General features: G+C 41.7%; 1 protein-coding gene across 2 annotated transcripts; it reads left to right on the forward strand.

Annotated features, from left to right (window-relative positions):
- Nucleotides 1–11,335: 11,335 nt before the first annotated feature.
- On the forward strand, nt 11,336–16,010 carry LOC112222856 (zinc transporter ZIP1). 2 transcript variants are annotated; one of them, XM_024385696.2, is made up of 4 exons: nt 11,336–11,489; nt 11,929–12,220; nt 13,781–13,911; nt 14,270–16,010. In XM_024385696.2, the coding sequence occupies exons 2-4, from the start codon at nt 12,031–12,033 to the stop codon at nt 14,954–14,956; spliced, it is 1,008 nt and encodes a 335-aa protein (XP_024241464.1). In that variant the 5' UTR covers nt 11,336–11,489; nt 11,929–12,030; the 3' UTR covers nt 14,957–16,010. The 2 variants fall into 2 exon arrangements, with proteins under 2 accessions (XP_024241464.1, XP_024241465.1); XM_024385697.2 differs by having other exon boundaries at nt 12,003–12,220.
- Nucleotides 16,011–16,079: the final 69 nt, after the last annotated feature.

Raw genomic sequence — 16,079 nt, forward strand, 5'->3', positions numbered from 1 at the left:
AGACCTGTAAAGCGTATGCCAGGGGTCTGATTATGTCATACACAGCTACTAAGAGACGGAAAAAGCGGGAAAAGCAAAAAATGTTAGAGGGTGAATTAGGAACTAAAGAGAAGAACTACATTAAAATGCCCACTCCTGCCCTATTAAAGGAAATATCAGTCATTAGATCAACGTTAGACTCTCTCCTAACACAGGACGCTGAAAAGAAAATGAGATTTGTCAGGCAAAAGCTATATGAACATGGCGATAAGCCAGAAAGTACTTGGCATACCTAGCTAAAAAGAGGGCTGACTCTCAGTCAATTGCTACTATTACTGATTCTGATGGTAATCATTTATATGAAAATAAATTGATAAGTGAGTCATTTAAGAAATTTTATACAAACCTTTATGCCTCAGAACTGCCAAAGGATGCACCCAAATTAATGGAGAACTTCTTTTGTAAGATTGAGCTCCCTACTATCTCCGAAGAGCAGAGGTCCCACCTTAATGCCCCTATTACCAAGGAAGAGACAATGTTCGCAATTAAGAATCTGCAAAATGGTAAGGCCCCAGGACCCGACGGGTTTTGTAGTGAGTTCTATAAAGAGTTCCATGGCCTGATCCTTGAGCCATTGCGTGATATGTTTAACCACTCATTTTCAAATGACCAACTTCCTCAAACGCCGAGAGAAGCCAACATTTCACTTATTCTCAAAAAGGGAAAATGTCCAGAGTCTTGTTCCTCGTACAGACCAATTTCCCTTCTGAATGTGGATAGAAAATTGCTTTCTAAAATTCTAGCCACAAGATTAGAGGACTCACTGCCACTAATTGTGAAAGGAGACCAAACTGGCTTCTTTAGGGGCCGTAAGTCATGCAACAACGTCAGGCGGCTTCTTAATGTAATTCAAGCCTACCAACAAAGTGCTGTGAATGGTCTTGTGCTCTCCCTAGATGCTGAGAAAGCATTTGATCGTGTGGAGTGGTCTTACCTATTATTTGCTCTAAATAAATTTGGTCTGTGGGACAACTTTATAAAATGGGTGAAAGTTTTATATGATGATCCTCAGGCTGCTGTCCTTACTAATGGGCTACGGTCAAATAGCTTCTCTATACACAGAGGTACCAGACAGGGCTGTCCTTTATCCCCCCTCCTCTTTGCACTCGTTATGGAACCACTGGCCGAGGCCATCAGGGTAACGCCTGCTATACAGGGGCTGCTCATTGGTGATGTTCACCATAAAATAAGCTTGTATGCTGATGATGTCCTGATATTCATCTCTAGTCCCGAGACTTCAATTACATCTCTTATCAATATTATTGAATCATTCAGCGAATTCTCAGGCTACAAGATTAACCTTACTAAGTCAGAGGCTATGCCACTTGGTAGCCTACACTCTGTACCTAATACTTCTCCCCCCTTCCCTTTTAAATGGTCTCCCTCAGGTTTCATGTATCTGGGTATATTTGTAACTCCTAAATTCCAGCTAATGTACAAAGTCAATTTTGTTCCCTTGTTTGATAAAATAAGACAGGATCTGGAGCGCTGGAACTCTCTCCCGATTTCTTGGTTGGGTAGAATATCCCTCTTGAAAATGAACATTTTACCTAGACTACTTTACCCAATCCAAATGATCCCAGTATTACTCTCCAAAAATGTAATAAAGGATGTAAATGGATGGCTAAGTTCCTTTATATGGAGTAAACGCAAGCCAAGACTTAAGATGGCAATATTGCAGCTGCCAAGTTCTATGGGCGGCTTGGACCTGCCCAATATCAGGTTCTATCAATGGTGTGCCCACCTTTGTTATATTTCTGACTGGATCACAAATGATGACTCCTCTATTTGGTTAGACATTGAGACTTCTCTTTCAAAATACCCCTTACAGGATATTTATTTTTCAGAAATTTCAAGTCTGTAGAAGATCACTGCAATAATCCCGTTACACTTAACACACTCAAAGTATGGAGGTCAGTTCAACGCTTCCTGGGAAGGTCCAAACTAACCTCTGCTCTTACCCCAATTCTTAACAACCCAGATTTCAGTCCAGGATTGCTGGATGCTGGCTTTAATTTATGGCTTAATAAGGGCATACGCAGGCTAAATGACTTATTTGCTGATAAGATTTTGTTGTCATTTGAGCAGATGGTCGAGAAATATCGACTCCCAAAGCAGGACTTTTTCCGCTTCCTACAAGTAAGACATTATATTCTGAAGAGCACCACCTTAATTGGTAACCCTGATGTGTCTGTCATTGAAAGAATGCTTTTTTTCCCACAAAGGAAAATGTCTGTAAGTGTGTTTTATGATACTTTAAGGTCCTTTTCTGCTGTCAACACACAGAGGGTGAAACAAGTGTGGGAGAAAGAATTGTCTGTTACTATTGACGAAGAGATGTGGGAGGACATTTGGAGATATGCAGAAACAATATCTATATGTAACCGTACTAGAGCAATCCAATTAAGAATAATACACAGATTGCATATATCCCCAAATCGCAGACATGCTTTCAGCCCCACTTCCTTTTCCCCTCAGTGTCTTAAATGCAAAACTGATACAGGCACCCTAACACATTGTTTATGGTCATGTACCAAAATACAAAGATACTGGTCTGGTGTTCTGCAAGAAATTGAAAAGATCCTAGGGGTTGATCTAGAATTGGACCCAGTTTCTTTACTGTTAGGTCTCCCTAGTAGGCATGTTACTTCTGTCGGTAAAAGGAGGCTTTACAACATCCTTACCTTCGCAGCGAGGAAAAACATCCTTTTACAGTGGATTAGTGATAAGGTTCCTTCTATTAAAGATTGGCATAAGATACTATTTGAATGGGTGCCTCTGGAATATCTGACATGTACATTGCATTCTAAAACAGACCAGTTCTACAAAGTATGGGAACCTTATCTAAATTACCTAGAACCTGAGGTATCAGCTATTATGCTGCAAGGATTCTCTTAGAATGGCGGGGATCTATGTATTTCAGAACTACACTGTACGTTCCATGTGTGGAACCTAACCTCTTGGTTTAAACTGAGCTTTTTTGTTTAATTTCTGTTTGTAAGTTTGTTTAAAATGTATGTATTGAGAGACGCAATGATGGTGATGGGGTGAGAGAAGCACCGAGCGGGAAGAGGAAAATGGTGTACGTATGTATGGGTGTGTATATGTGTGTGCGTGCGTGTATGTATGCGTATGTGTGTGTATATGCATGGGTATATGTATGTGTGTGTATGTATGTGTATGTATGTATGTGTATATATATGCACGTAGATATGTGTAAGTGGGTGCTGTTTTTCTTGTTTTTGTTCTGTGTGCTTTGTCTCTGTTGTTGTATCTCTTAATATGGGTGAAAATTGTGAAATTCCAATAAAAATACTGTTTCCAAAAAAAAAGTACCCACAAAACACCAGTCTCAATGTCAACAGTGAAGAGGCCAATAAAAATAAAATATTAAGACGGGCAAAAGAACACAGACACTGGACAGAGGAACTCTGCCTAGAAGGCCAGCATCCCCAAAGTGAAATATACCTGCTGGAGCGCGTTCTACGGGTGGGTGCTGCTATGGTGACCAGTGAGTTGAAAAAAGGCGAGGCTTTACCTAGCAAAGACTTATAGATGACCTGGCGCCATTGGGTTTGGCAACAAATATGAAGCGAGGGCCAGCCAACGAAAGCATACAGGTTGCAGAGATGGGTAGTATATGGGGCTTTGGTGACAAAACGGATGGCACTGTGATAGCAAATTGGATGTAATCTATGTAGAGTGTTGGAGGCTATTTTGTAAATGACATCGCCGAAGTCAAGGATCGGTAGGATAGTCAGTTTTACGAGGGTATGTGTGGTAGCATGAGTGAAGAACGCATTGTTGCAAAATAGGAAGCCGATTCTAGATTTAATTTTGGATTGGAGATGCTTAATGTGAGTCTGGAAGGAGAGCTTACAGTCTAACCAGACACCTAGGTATTTGTAGTTGTCCACATTTTATAAATCAGAACCGTCCAGAGTAGTAATGCTAGACGGGCAGGCGGGTGCGGGTTTGAAAAGCAAGCATTTAGTTTTACTTGCATTAAGAACAGTTGGAGGCCACGGAAGGAGAGTTGTATGGCATTGAAGCTCGTCTGGAGGTTAGTTAACACAGTGTCCAAAGAAGGGCTAGAAGTATACAGAATGGTGTCGTCTGCGTAGAGGTGGATCAGAGAATCACCAGCAGCAAGAACGACATCATTGATGTATACAGAGAAGAGAGTCTGCCCGAGAATTGAACCCTGTGGTACCCCGATAGAGACTTCCAGAGGTCCGGACAACAGGCACTCAGATTTGACACACTGAACTCTATCAGAGAAGTAGTAGGTGAACCAGGCGAGGCAGTCATTTGAGAAACCAAGGCTGTTTAGTCTGCCGATAAGAATGCAGTGATTGACAGTGTCGAAAGCCTTGGCCCGGCCGATGAAGACGGCTGCACTGCATTGTCTTTTATCGATGGCGGTTATGATATCATTTAGGATCTTGAGCGTGGCTGAGGTGCACCCATGACCAGCTCGGATACGAGATTGCATAGCGGAGAAGGCATGGTGGGATTCGAAATGGTCGGTGATCTGTTTGTTAACTTGGCTTTCGAAGACTTTAGAAAAGGCAGGGTAGGATAGATATAGGTCTATAACAATTTGGGTCTAGAGTGTCAGACACTGCAAGGACATCAGGGTTGGCGGAGTGTGCTAAAGCAGTGAATAAAACAAACTTCGGGAGGTGGCTTCTGATGTTAACATGCATGAAACCAAGGCTTTTACAATTACAGAAGTCATCAAATGGAAGCGCCTGGGGAATAGGAGTGGAACTGGGGGCTACAGGGCCTGGGTTAACCACTACATCACCAGAGGAACAGAGGAGGAGTATGATGAGGGTATGGCTAAAGGCTATAAGAACTAATCATCTAGTACGTTGGGGACAGAGAATAAAAGGAGCAGATTTCTGGGCGTGTTAGAATAGATTCAGGGCATAATGTACAGACAATGGTATGGTAGGATGTGAGTACAGTGGAGGTAAACCTAGGCGTTGAGTGGTGATGGGAGAGGTTTCGCCTCTGGAGGCACCAGTTAAGCTAGGTGAGGTCTCCGCATGTGTTTAGGGTTGGACAAAAGAGCTATCTAAGGCATTTTGAGCGGGACTGTGGGCTCTACAGTGAAATAAAACAATAAGAACTAGCCAAAACAGCCAAGTGATCATAGGGGCAATTGAGAAGCAATAGGTGAGCCAGGGTGCCGTTCTGTAGTCACTTACTACGCTAGGCGAGCAGGGGACACAGCGTTCAGAAAAGCTAGCGGGCCGGGGCTTGTAGATGGTTCTTCGGCAACATCGTAACAGAATAGCGGAGGTATTGTATCCCTAGAATTAGCTGCTATATGGGCCTAGCTCGAGGCTAGCTCAAGGCTAGATGGTGCTTGCTTCGGGACAGAAGTGTTAGCTAACAGTAGCCACTCGTTTGCAGCTAGCTAGCTGTGATGATCCAGTGTAATGATCCAGAGCAGCAGGAATCCGGTGTTGTGGTAGAGAGAAGCAGTCTGATATGTTCTGGGTTGATATCGCGCTGTGCAGACTGACAGGTGTTGTCCGAGCTAAGGCTGACTGAAGACTGCTAGCCATGGCTAACAAGGACTAGTAGCTAGTTCGTTGGCTAGCTCCTGATGGAAGTTCCAGTTATAAGGAATAAAAATAGCAGAGCCGTACCACATTGAGTGAGGCGGGTTGCAAGAAAGTATATTTAGTTCGTAGATAGAAAATGAGATTAAGATATATACGAAATAGACCGGCTATTTACACAGGATAAGATATGGGATAAAACAAAGACAAACATCCTACTGCTACGCCATCTTGGATCCGGTGTGTCGGATTGTGTCGTTGAGCATTCATGTACATATAATAACACTGGAAATTCAAAAGCTGTATCTACATACTGAATTCCAAACCAGGCCTTTAGCCAAAATGTCAGACAATATGTTTAATATATTCATGTCCTTTATACTGTATTTCGTGGTTTATTCGTATTATGAAAAATATAAATTGGATAGGATCTCCTGTATACTATGGCAAAATAGGACAGTTATTTATGGCTTCAGGGGCAGAACGACAGATTTGTGCCTTGTCAGGTAGGGGGGTTTGAACTTGCAAGCTTCCAGTTACTAGTCCAACGCTCTAACCACTAGGCTACCCTGACGCCCCATGGAACTCTGTTTTTCTCTTTTTTTTATACAAGGCAAAGTTTGCCTCTTTATGATCTCACATGATCTCACCTCATAAGAACTGGGATGTGGCATCAGCAATTTCTGCCTCAATAAATACATACAAAAATTGTGTTGGTGATCTTTTGAAAAACACAGAACAATATACTATGCAATCAAGATATTTTTATTCTATACAGGAAGTAATAACATACATTACCCAGTGAGCAAAATTACTTTGAAAATACTTTTCCATACGTTGACATCACGTGCATTTCAGGTGCCGAATGAAAGGTTAGAAGACATCTTATACGGACATCAAAAATACGTCTGTAATGGATGTCAAAAAGACCATTTACAGACGTGAAAAACATGTACTTTTCTGTCATTGATTCTATGGACAAATTTCAACTGCACATACATTCTCAATGAAGTAAGCATTCTATTACAAGAAAATAGGAAAGACTGCAACTGAAGTATTTGATCACCTACCAACCAGTAGTTCTGCTTTTCTGATGTATCAAATACTTATGTCTTGCAATAAAATGCAAATGAATAACTTAAAAATCATACAATGTGATTTTCTGGATTTTTGTTTTAGATTTTGTCTCTCACAGTTGAAGTGTACCTATGATAAAAATTACAGACCTCTACATGCTTTGTAAGTAGGAAAACCTGCAAAATCGGCAGTGTATCAAATACTTGTTCTCCCCACTGTATGAGTGTCTGCTGAATGACCAAATAAAAAAAACGTGGATTGGTGGCAGCCTTGTGAGGAAACTGAAAGAGAGAGATGCTGCTTAAACACGGCAAGTTGACCGGGCACAATTGTATGGTTAAACAGTATAAATATGATCAATACAGATAGATTAAGATGACAAGACACTAGTATAGGGACAAAGTGGAGGGGCAATTCAGCGGGTCTGACAAAAGACGTATCTGGCAGGGGCTTCTAACATCCATGGATTTCAAAAAGAAAGCGAATCACGTCACAGACACCAACGCCGCTCTACCGGATTAGCTGTTTTGTTGCCTTACAACTTGGAATTAAAATGTATTTTTTGGAGGTTTGTATCATTTGATTTACCCAACATGCCTACCACTTTTAAGATGCAAAATATGTTTTATTGTGAAACAAACAAGAAATAAGACAAAAACAGTCAACTTGAGAGTGCATAACTATTCATCCCCCCAAAGTCAATAATTTGTAGAGCCACCTTTTGCAGCAATTACAGCAGTTTCCCAGTCCTTGCTGATGAAAAACATCCCCACATGCTGCCACCGCCATGCTTCACGGTGGGGATGGTGTTCTCCGAATGATGAGAGGTGTTGGGTTTGCGCCAGACATAGCGTTTTCCTTGATGGCCCAAAAGCTCAATTTTAGTCTCATCTACCTTCTTCCAACTATTTAACTAGGCAAGTCAGTTAAGAACAAACTCTTATTTTCAATGACAGCCTAGGAACAGTGGGTTAACTACCTTGTTCAGGAGCAGAACAACCGATTTTTACCTTGTCAGCTCCTTCCGGTTACTAGTCCAACGCTCTAACCACTAGGCTACCTGCCGGCTACTTTCCATTTGGTTGGGGAGTCTCCCACATGCCTTTTGGCGAACACCAACGGTGTTTGCTTATTTTTTTCCTTAAGCAATGGCTTTTTTTCTGGCCACTCTTCTATAAAGCTCAGCTCTGTGAAGTGTACAGCTTAAAGTGGTCCTATGGACAGATACTCCATTCTCTGCTGTGGAGCTTTGCAGCTCCTTCAGGGTTATCTTTGGTCTTTTTTGCCTCTGATTAACGCCCTCCTTGCCTGGTCCGTGAGTTTTGGTGGGCAGCCCTCTCTTGGCAGGTATGTTTTGGTGCCATATTCTTTCCATTTTTTAATAATGGATTTAATGGTGCTCTGTGGGATGTTCAAAGTTTCGGATATTTTTTATAACCCAACCCTGATCAGTACTTCACAACTTTGTTCCTGACCTGTTTGGAGAGCTCCTTGATCTTCATGGTGCCGCTTGCTTGTTTGTGCCCCTTGCTTGTTTGTGCCCCTTGCTTAGTGGTGTTACAGACTCTGGGGCCTTTCAGAACAGGTGTATATCTACTGAGTTCATGTGACAAATCAAATCAAAGTTTATTTGTCACGTGCGCCGTATACAACAGGTGTAGACCTTACAGTGAAACGCTTACTTATAGGCTCTAACCAAAGTTGCGAAAAAAAGGTATGTATGTGTGTGTGTGTGTGTGTGTGTAGGTAAGTAAAGAAATAAAACAACAGTAAAAAGACATTTGAAAAAAGAGTAGCAAGGCTATATACAGACACATGTTAGTCAGGCTTATTGAGGTAGTATGTACATGTAGGTATCGTTAAAGTGACTATGCATATATGAAGAACAGAGAGTAGCAGAAGCGTAAAAAGAGGGGTTGGCGGGTGGTGGAACACAATGCAGATAGCCAATGTGCGGGAGCACTGGTTGGTCGGGCCAATTTAGGTAGTATGTACATGAATGTATAGTTAAAGTGACTATGCATATAAGATAAACAGAGAGTAGCAACAGCGTAAAAGGGGTTGGGGGGGCACAATGCAAATAGTCCAGGTAACCATTTGGTTACCTGTTCAGGAGTCTTATGGCTTGGGGGTAAAAACTGTTGAGAAGCCTTTTTGTCCTAGACTTGGCACTCCGGTACCTCTTGCCATGCGGTAGTAGAGAGAACAGTCTATGACTGGGGTGGCTGGGGTCTTTGACATTTTTTAGGGCCTTTCTCTGACACCGCCTGGTGTAGAGGTCCTGGATGGCAGGCAGCTTTGCCCCAGTGATGTACTGGGCCGTACGCACTACCCTCTGAAGTGCCTTGCGGTCGGAGGCCGAGCAATTGCCATACCAGGCAGTGATGCAACCGGTCAGGATGCTCTCGATGTTGCAGAACCTTTTGAGGATCTCAGGACCCATGCTAAATCTTTTTAGTTTCTTAGTTTCATGAGGGGGAATAGGCTTTGTCGTGCCCTCTTCACAACTTGGTGTGTTTGGACAAATCTAGTTTGTTGTTGATGTGGACACCAAGGAATTTGAAGCTCTCAACCTGCTCCACTACAGCCCTGTCGATTGAGAATGGGGACGTGCTCGGTGCTCCTTTTCCTGTAGTCAACAATCATCTCCTTAGTCTAGGTTATGTTGAGGGATAGGTTGTTATTCTGGCACCACCCGGCCAGGTCTCTGACCTCATCCCTATAGGCTGTCTTGTCGTTGTCGGTGATCAGGCCTACCACTGTTGTGTCATCAGCAAACTTAATGATGGTGTTGGAGTTGTGCCTGGCCATGCAGTCGTGGGTGAACAGGGAGTACAGGAGGCGACTGAGCACGCACCCCTGGGGAGCTCCAGTGTTGAGGATCAGCGTGGCAGATGGGTTGCTTACCTACCCTCACCACATGGGGGCGGTATGTCAGGAAGTCCAGGATCCAGTTGCAGAGGGAGGTGTTTAGTCCCAGGTTCCTTAGCTTGGTGATGAGCTTTGAATAAGGTCCACCTGTGTGCAATCTAACTAATTATGTGACTTCTGTAGGTAATTTGTTGCACCAGATCTTATTGAGGGGCTTCATAGCAAAGTGGGTGAATACATATGCATGCACCACTTTTCCGGTAAAACATTTTTTAAACAAGTTATTTTTTCGTTTCACTTCACCAATGTGGACTATTTTGTGTATGTCCATTATATGAAATCCAAATTGAAATCCATTAAAATTACAGGATGTAATGCAACAAAATAGGAAAAACGCCAAGGGGATGAATACTTTTGCAAGGCACTGTAAACACCTTTTTCTCACACTTCGAGTGTTAACGACTCTGATCTGCCAAGGAGATCCCCAAGGAGGCTACGTGCTTAGGTCTCCACAGAGGACATATGTAAGTCATTCAAACGTGTTAACCCTCGCAAGGCTGCCGGCCCAGACGGCATCCCGAGCCGCAACCTCAGAGCTGATGTGTTTTCGGACATTTTCATCTCTCTAACTTAGGCCGTTATCCCCTCCTGCTTTAAGATGTCCACTATCATCCCAATCCGTAGCACTCACGCTTTGAGAGGCTAGTCAAAGACCACATCACCTCCTCCGGTCCCTGACACACTCGACCCTGCACCACAGCCTGGTATGGCTACTCCACAGTCGCTGACCTCAAGGCTCTACCAAGGGTGGTACGCTCGGCCAGTATGTTTAACAAGTTTAAACATCACATTAGAGTATGGCAGTTTAGCACAGTACGGTATGGCCCGGTACAGGACAGTCACGTTTTATTCAATAGAGTACAGGTAGAGTAGATTAGAGTAAAGCAGGGTACAATACAGAGCACTATTAAAAAATGTTATTTTTTTAAAGACATCAACGTCTGTAAATGCTTGGTTGGGAAGTGTAGGCCTATACTCGTTCACTACAGTACTTCCCACAAATCTAAAAGCAGGATCAGTGGAATTTTGGGATAGTAGAAAGAGATTCCAACATTTTTCTTAGGCTACTCGTCATGTTTCATGGTCATGGATGTCATCCCATTTCTGACACCAGTGGAGCAAACAACAAACTCGGTTCTTGGTCCTATCGGACCAATCATAGAACTCTGTATGTAGCCAAATCAATGCCAGCCTGGACCAGATCAAATCTAAACCGATCATAGCCGTCTGACGTTGAAATCAAGGCCAGTCCAGACCGCAACAAAAAAAGATATAAATACCACAGGACCAGAAAAACGTCAAAATTACATTACCTGACGGTAAATGCTTAGCTAGTATGTAGCCTACTAGGTTAGGGAATGCAGCAGAGGTGTGGTACTGGAACGCATGCGATTGTCATATTTCGCACATTTACTGGAATGATACAAAGTCTAGAGATGGCACATGATGTCCCCTCAATCCTTCATCTGTTGCAATTGTGTGCGATTTAATAAGTGATACAATGTACATAATTTCTTGTATCAACAGTCCACGAATGAATAGACCGCGATAGTTCGAAGTTGCTCCGAAACAACTGATAAATGACCTGTTTAGCGGACCCCCAATCTTGAGATGAATTATCCACAGCTAAAACGCAGATCTGACTCGAGATCAGATTTCACTGAGCGTTGATGAATCCGGGATATGCCCCTCCCTCGAGGTCGTCCCAGCCTCATTCTGATCAGTTGAATCATCACTTCCCGTACAGAGTGCAGTTTTTTGGCATAGCAGTAATGTAATTTTGCTGCCTTTTTCCCACTTGTTATTAAGTCTGTGCCAGTACAAGCTGCTCACCAAGGCTGTCCTTTTATGAGAATACGACAGAAGGTAGTACATTATTTATTTCTTGCTATTTGTAATGTGAGAGACGCCATAGGCAGAAAGCTATACGTTTAGTCATATTGTTTAAAACTTTTTATGGACTAGCGATAGTTTTTAACTTTCTAAACAGCTGTACAGGATATTATAACAGTCCCGGTAAAGCTATTTAATATTATCTGATGTTAGATCAGTCACATGCTTTCTATGCCCCCCCCTTCCTTCACAAACTGTACGTTTTCTATCCTTTCACATACTGTATCTGGGAATTCATGTTATTTGTTTGCCAAGATCCCAGAGCAGATGCTACAATGTGACATTGTCACAGAAGTCTCTCACCCTAAACCATGGGTACTATGAAAATGTATGCAATAAATGTCAAACTGCGTTTATTTGTCTTGACTTGATTTGAATGTAGGCAACTGTTACGCAAACTTCTCTGATGCAGGTGGTCTACCCCTCTCCATTCGACTGTAAACCAATGGAGGGCGTCTGAGAGCTACTCTTTGCTGTTTCACTCAGGAGTGAAAGAGAAGCAGGGAGTGCAGAGATGGCTCTCAGAAAAGGATCTTCTGTTGCCCTCTCCGGGTGGCCATCTGAAGTGCAGATGAACCCAGCTTATGTCCCTGGCCTGGAGGTAAAGCTGGGAGCACTGGTTGTTCTTTTCTCCATCACACTGGTCTGTGGCTTCGCCCCTTTGTGCTTAGTCAGGGGGGCAGGGAGGTGCAATGTAGACCCAGGTAAGTGGTACTTTAGATCAGAATGAATTTTGAGAATGTGATTTAAAGGTAAAACCATTTGCATTAAATAAAAATTTGACAGTACCCCTTTTGAATTGAATAAAACCTGCCTTACATTTTTTTCCCCATTGTAGAAGTGCTCAGAAAGTGACTTTTTGGACCTGAATGGCAAAATAGTCAAGAGATAAAAAGTACTCAGTTGACCTATTTTGCATACACACCAAACCATGAGACATCTATCTCTTTATCACTGGAAAAGATAAAAACAGTTGAGATTTACATATTTAAAAGCTTATGAACATGTTTTTTAAACTTTTTTTCTCCCTTAAATGTCAATTACACACAATGTTGACTTGGATGGGAATATCAGTAGTTTTCTATTATACTGTCAATCCTCCATAGGAAACCTTTTTGAAATATAGATCATAGAATAGACATGACCATTTAAATTGACATTCGACAATGGGTGGACCAGCAGAAATCTTTGCTCGTAATTAGAAGTACAAATGTCATTTAAATTAAAATGTCAATGGTGTACCAGCTAAATTGCGGAGGTCTGAAGGGATAGGTCCATTCTATGAAATATATTTCTATGATTGAAATGACACCCACCCTGTATTCAAGAGCATGTTGCATCTCAACCGATGACGGGCACAACACAAAAACCTCAGATGTAAAAATATGGTCTAAGCTACAACATACAGTACCAGTCAAAAGTTTGGACACACCTACTCATTCCAGGGTTTTATTTTAATTTTAAAATGTTCTACATTGTAGAAAAATAATGAAGACATCAAAACTATGAAATAACACATGGAATCATGTAGTAACCAAAAAAAGTGTTATACAGATCAAAATGTATTTTATGAATGTGAACATGAAGATTATTTTTTAAATAATTGATGTTAAGGTCAATTTTTTTTAAATTAAAAACATTTTTCAATAAATGATTAAGTAGTTTGATAACCCTGTTTTGTAAGCTTTTAAATGGCAAACTCAACTGTTTACTTTTTCCAGTGATGAAGACATTTTGAGCACTTATCTCCTGAATGTTTTGGAATTGAGGTCACTTTCTGACCACTTCTTCCATGGGAAAACATGTAGGAAAGTTTTGTTTAAATCAAAAAGGATGCTGTCAAAAAGTGATTGAATTCAAACGGATTTATCCGAAAAGAGGTACTGGGTGTAAACTTACTTGTTGACTCCTATATGTTCCTTCCTTTCACAAACCCTACACGAAACAGAAAGACCCCCAAATCCATGTAAAGACAGTAGCATGTAAGTGGGTTCAACTTCCATGCACATCCGATAACGTTACACAGGGCTGAATAATAAAGTGCAGGTAAATTAGTAAAAGGAAGACATACCTACTCACTTTTGTGTAATCTGTTCCCAGATGTTGTCAAAATGTAGTCTGTCAAATCTGTATATTTTTTGCATGGAGACCAGATGAAGACCAACAGGTTAAAACATTGACCTTACTTGTTGTAGAGCCTTTCAATAGACTTGCATGACTGGCTGATACATTTGTGGCTGAGTTGAGTCTATTGTATTCCACAGAAACTCGTCACAAGGTAGTGAGCTTGGTGAGCTGCTTCGCTGGAGGAGTGTTCTTTGCTACTTGCCTTCTGGACCTGGTGCCTGACTACCTATCTGGGATCAATGAAGCATTTAGTAGCCTGGGCATCACAGTAAGAATTTGGGGAATTCCCCATTAGCGGTGTCTTTTTTTGGTTTCTGCCCTTCGGTTAGTCATTTCACATCTGATTAGTATTTAGGAAGCACAGCGTTATCTTGGCCTGCCCTGTATTACTTGATGTCAGAATTACATTTTTAATCTTTGTCAAATTTGAATGCTGAGAAAAATATAGATGAATGACTTTGTGTAGACTCATCAATTTCTGTTCGCAGACACCTTTTTTTTAATAGATTTTTTAAATGTTACACTTGTCAGCTTAATCTGACTGATTAGGCTATCTTTGTGGTAGTTAGTTCTTCCAAGTAACTTATAAAGTGTGTGTTATCCTCTTGTCTATCTACCCCTTCCAGCTTCAGTTCCCTCTACCTGAGTTTATCATAGCCATGGGATTCTTCTTGGTCCTGGTGCTGGAGCAAATAGTCTTGGCCCTCAGAGACCGATCGGCGGGCCACTCTGAAGAAAGACGCGCACTATTGGTGGACTCCAGCGTCCAATCACATGACAGAGATGGCCGTAGACACTCCCATGGTAGGGAGGAATTAGGGGGAGAGGATGCCCACTTCCATGTGGACTTTAACTCCACCTCGGCCATCCGGGCCTTCATTCTAGTATTTTCCTTATCTCTGCACTCAGTGTTCGAGGGTCTGGCTGTGGGGTTACAGGAGGACAGTCAAGAGGTGCTGGAGATCTGTGTTGCTCTACTCCTCCACAAGAGCATCATCTCTTTCAGTCTAGCCCTAAAGCTGGCCCAGGGCAAGCTGCGGCGGGCAGCCGTGGTAGGTTGCCTCCTGCTCTTTGCCATCATGTCCCCAATGGGCATTGGGCTGGGCATTGCCCTCACTGAGACCAAGTCATCCCCCCAGCACCAGCTGGCCAGGTCCACCTTAGAAGGCCTGGCGTCTGGCACCTTTATGTATATCACCTTCATGGAGATCCTGCCCCATGAGCTAAGCTCCCCACAGAACCGCATCCCCAAGGTGGCCATGATTCTCACTGGGTTCGCAGTGGTCACTGGAATGCTGTTCATCAAAATGTAAATATTCTGTAGATCAATTCTTTGGGTCTGATTCGATCAAAAACAAATTTCCTCTTGCGCCGTGAGAATGCAATTTGGACTGATAAGCATTAAACAATGTTTACAGTATGAGACCAAAAGATACTCAAGCGTGTCATTAATTCAAACAAGTTTTCTTGAGGTGCAGGGAGAATGCTGGTTTGCCTTATACTGGAAACTTGATTCTTTTAGTTTTAATATGTAGATGAATGTTATTCAGATTTAAAAAAGGATATATGCTAATCCTGCCATGCTTTGAAATTAACATCATATAACGTTTTCTATTTTAGATATGAGAATTTGAATGTATCTATATTTTTTTATATAAACAATGACATACTTCACAAACGGCTTTCTGTATACCGTGATGTGGTCAAAATGACCTGATTTAAAAAGGTAATATGAGCATTATAAAACTCCTGGTTTGATATTATAGCATACCTAATGTTTTGCTAGCTGTGAAATCTGACTAGCTGTGTCCTGAATTGTAAACATATTTGTTTGTTCAGTAGTATGACTGCCTAGCCCCTAAAATAACATAAGAGCATATATAGCTGGCTACTACTTTAAATGCTTAAAAAGATACATGGAGTGGTTGCTCTTTGTCAGGCCCTTATTTCACTGCCATGTGGTGAGAGCTTTGAATTAGTCCTCTATTATCTTGTAAAACTTGAGTTTGAATAATTGAAATGGCTGCTCTTGTTTTTATGTTCACTTTTATATCAGCACTTGTTTATCTGTGCCTGATTTACTGATTTAAAAGTAATCTGAAATGATTTAACATGTTTCCTAGTTCTTTTTCACCTGGAGAGCAATAGGATTAGTGATGAGTATGATAGTGACCAGACAGCCAGTCTGGCAGTGTATTTTACTACTGAATAATCTGGTTTATATGCAGCCTTTTTATTTTGAGAAAACCAACCAATACAATAGTTGTATTTTTGTATTTAAAAAAAATCAATATCCATTACGCAGTACTGTAATTTCTGTGTTGACCTAGCCTTACATAAAAAATTAAATAAACTACATGCCCCAGATTGGCTTGGGCGCTCACTCTTCCCCCACCAAGTCAGATGGTTTCGACTAGCTAGTTACCACAGCTACAA

This window comes from Oncorhynchus tshawytscha, linkage group LG23, assembly GCF_018296145.1.
Source record: "Oncorhynchus tshawytscha isolate Ot180627B linkage group LG23, Otsh_v2.0, whole genome shotgun sequence".
Lineage (NCBI taxonomy): Eukaryota > Metazoa > Chordata > Actinopteri > Salmoniformes > Salmonidae > Oncorhynchus > Oncorhynchus tshawytscha.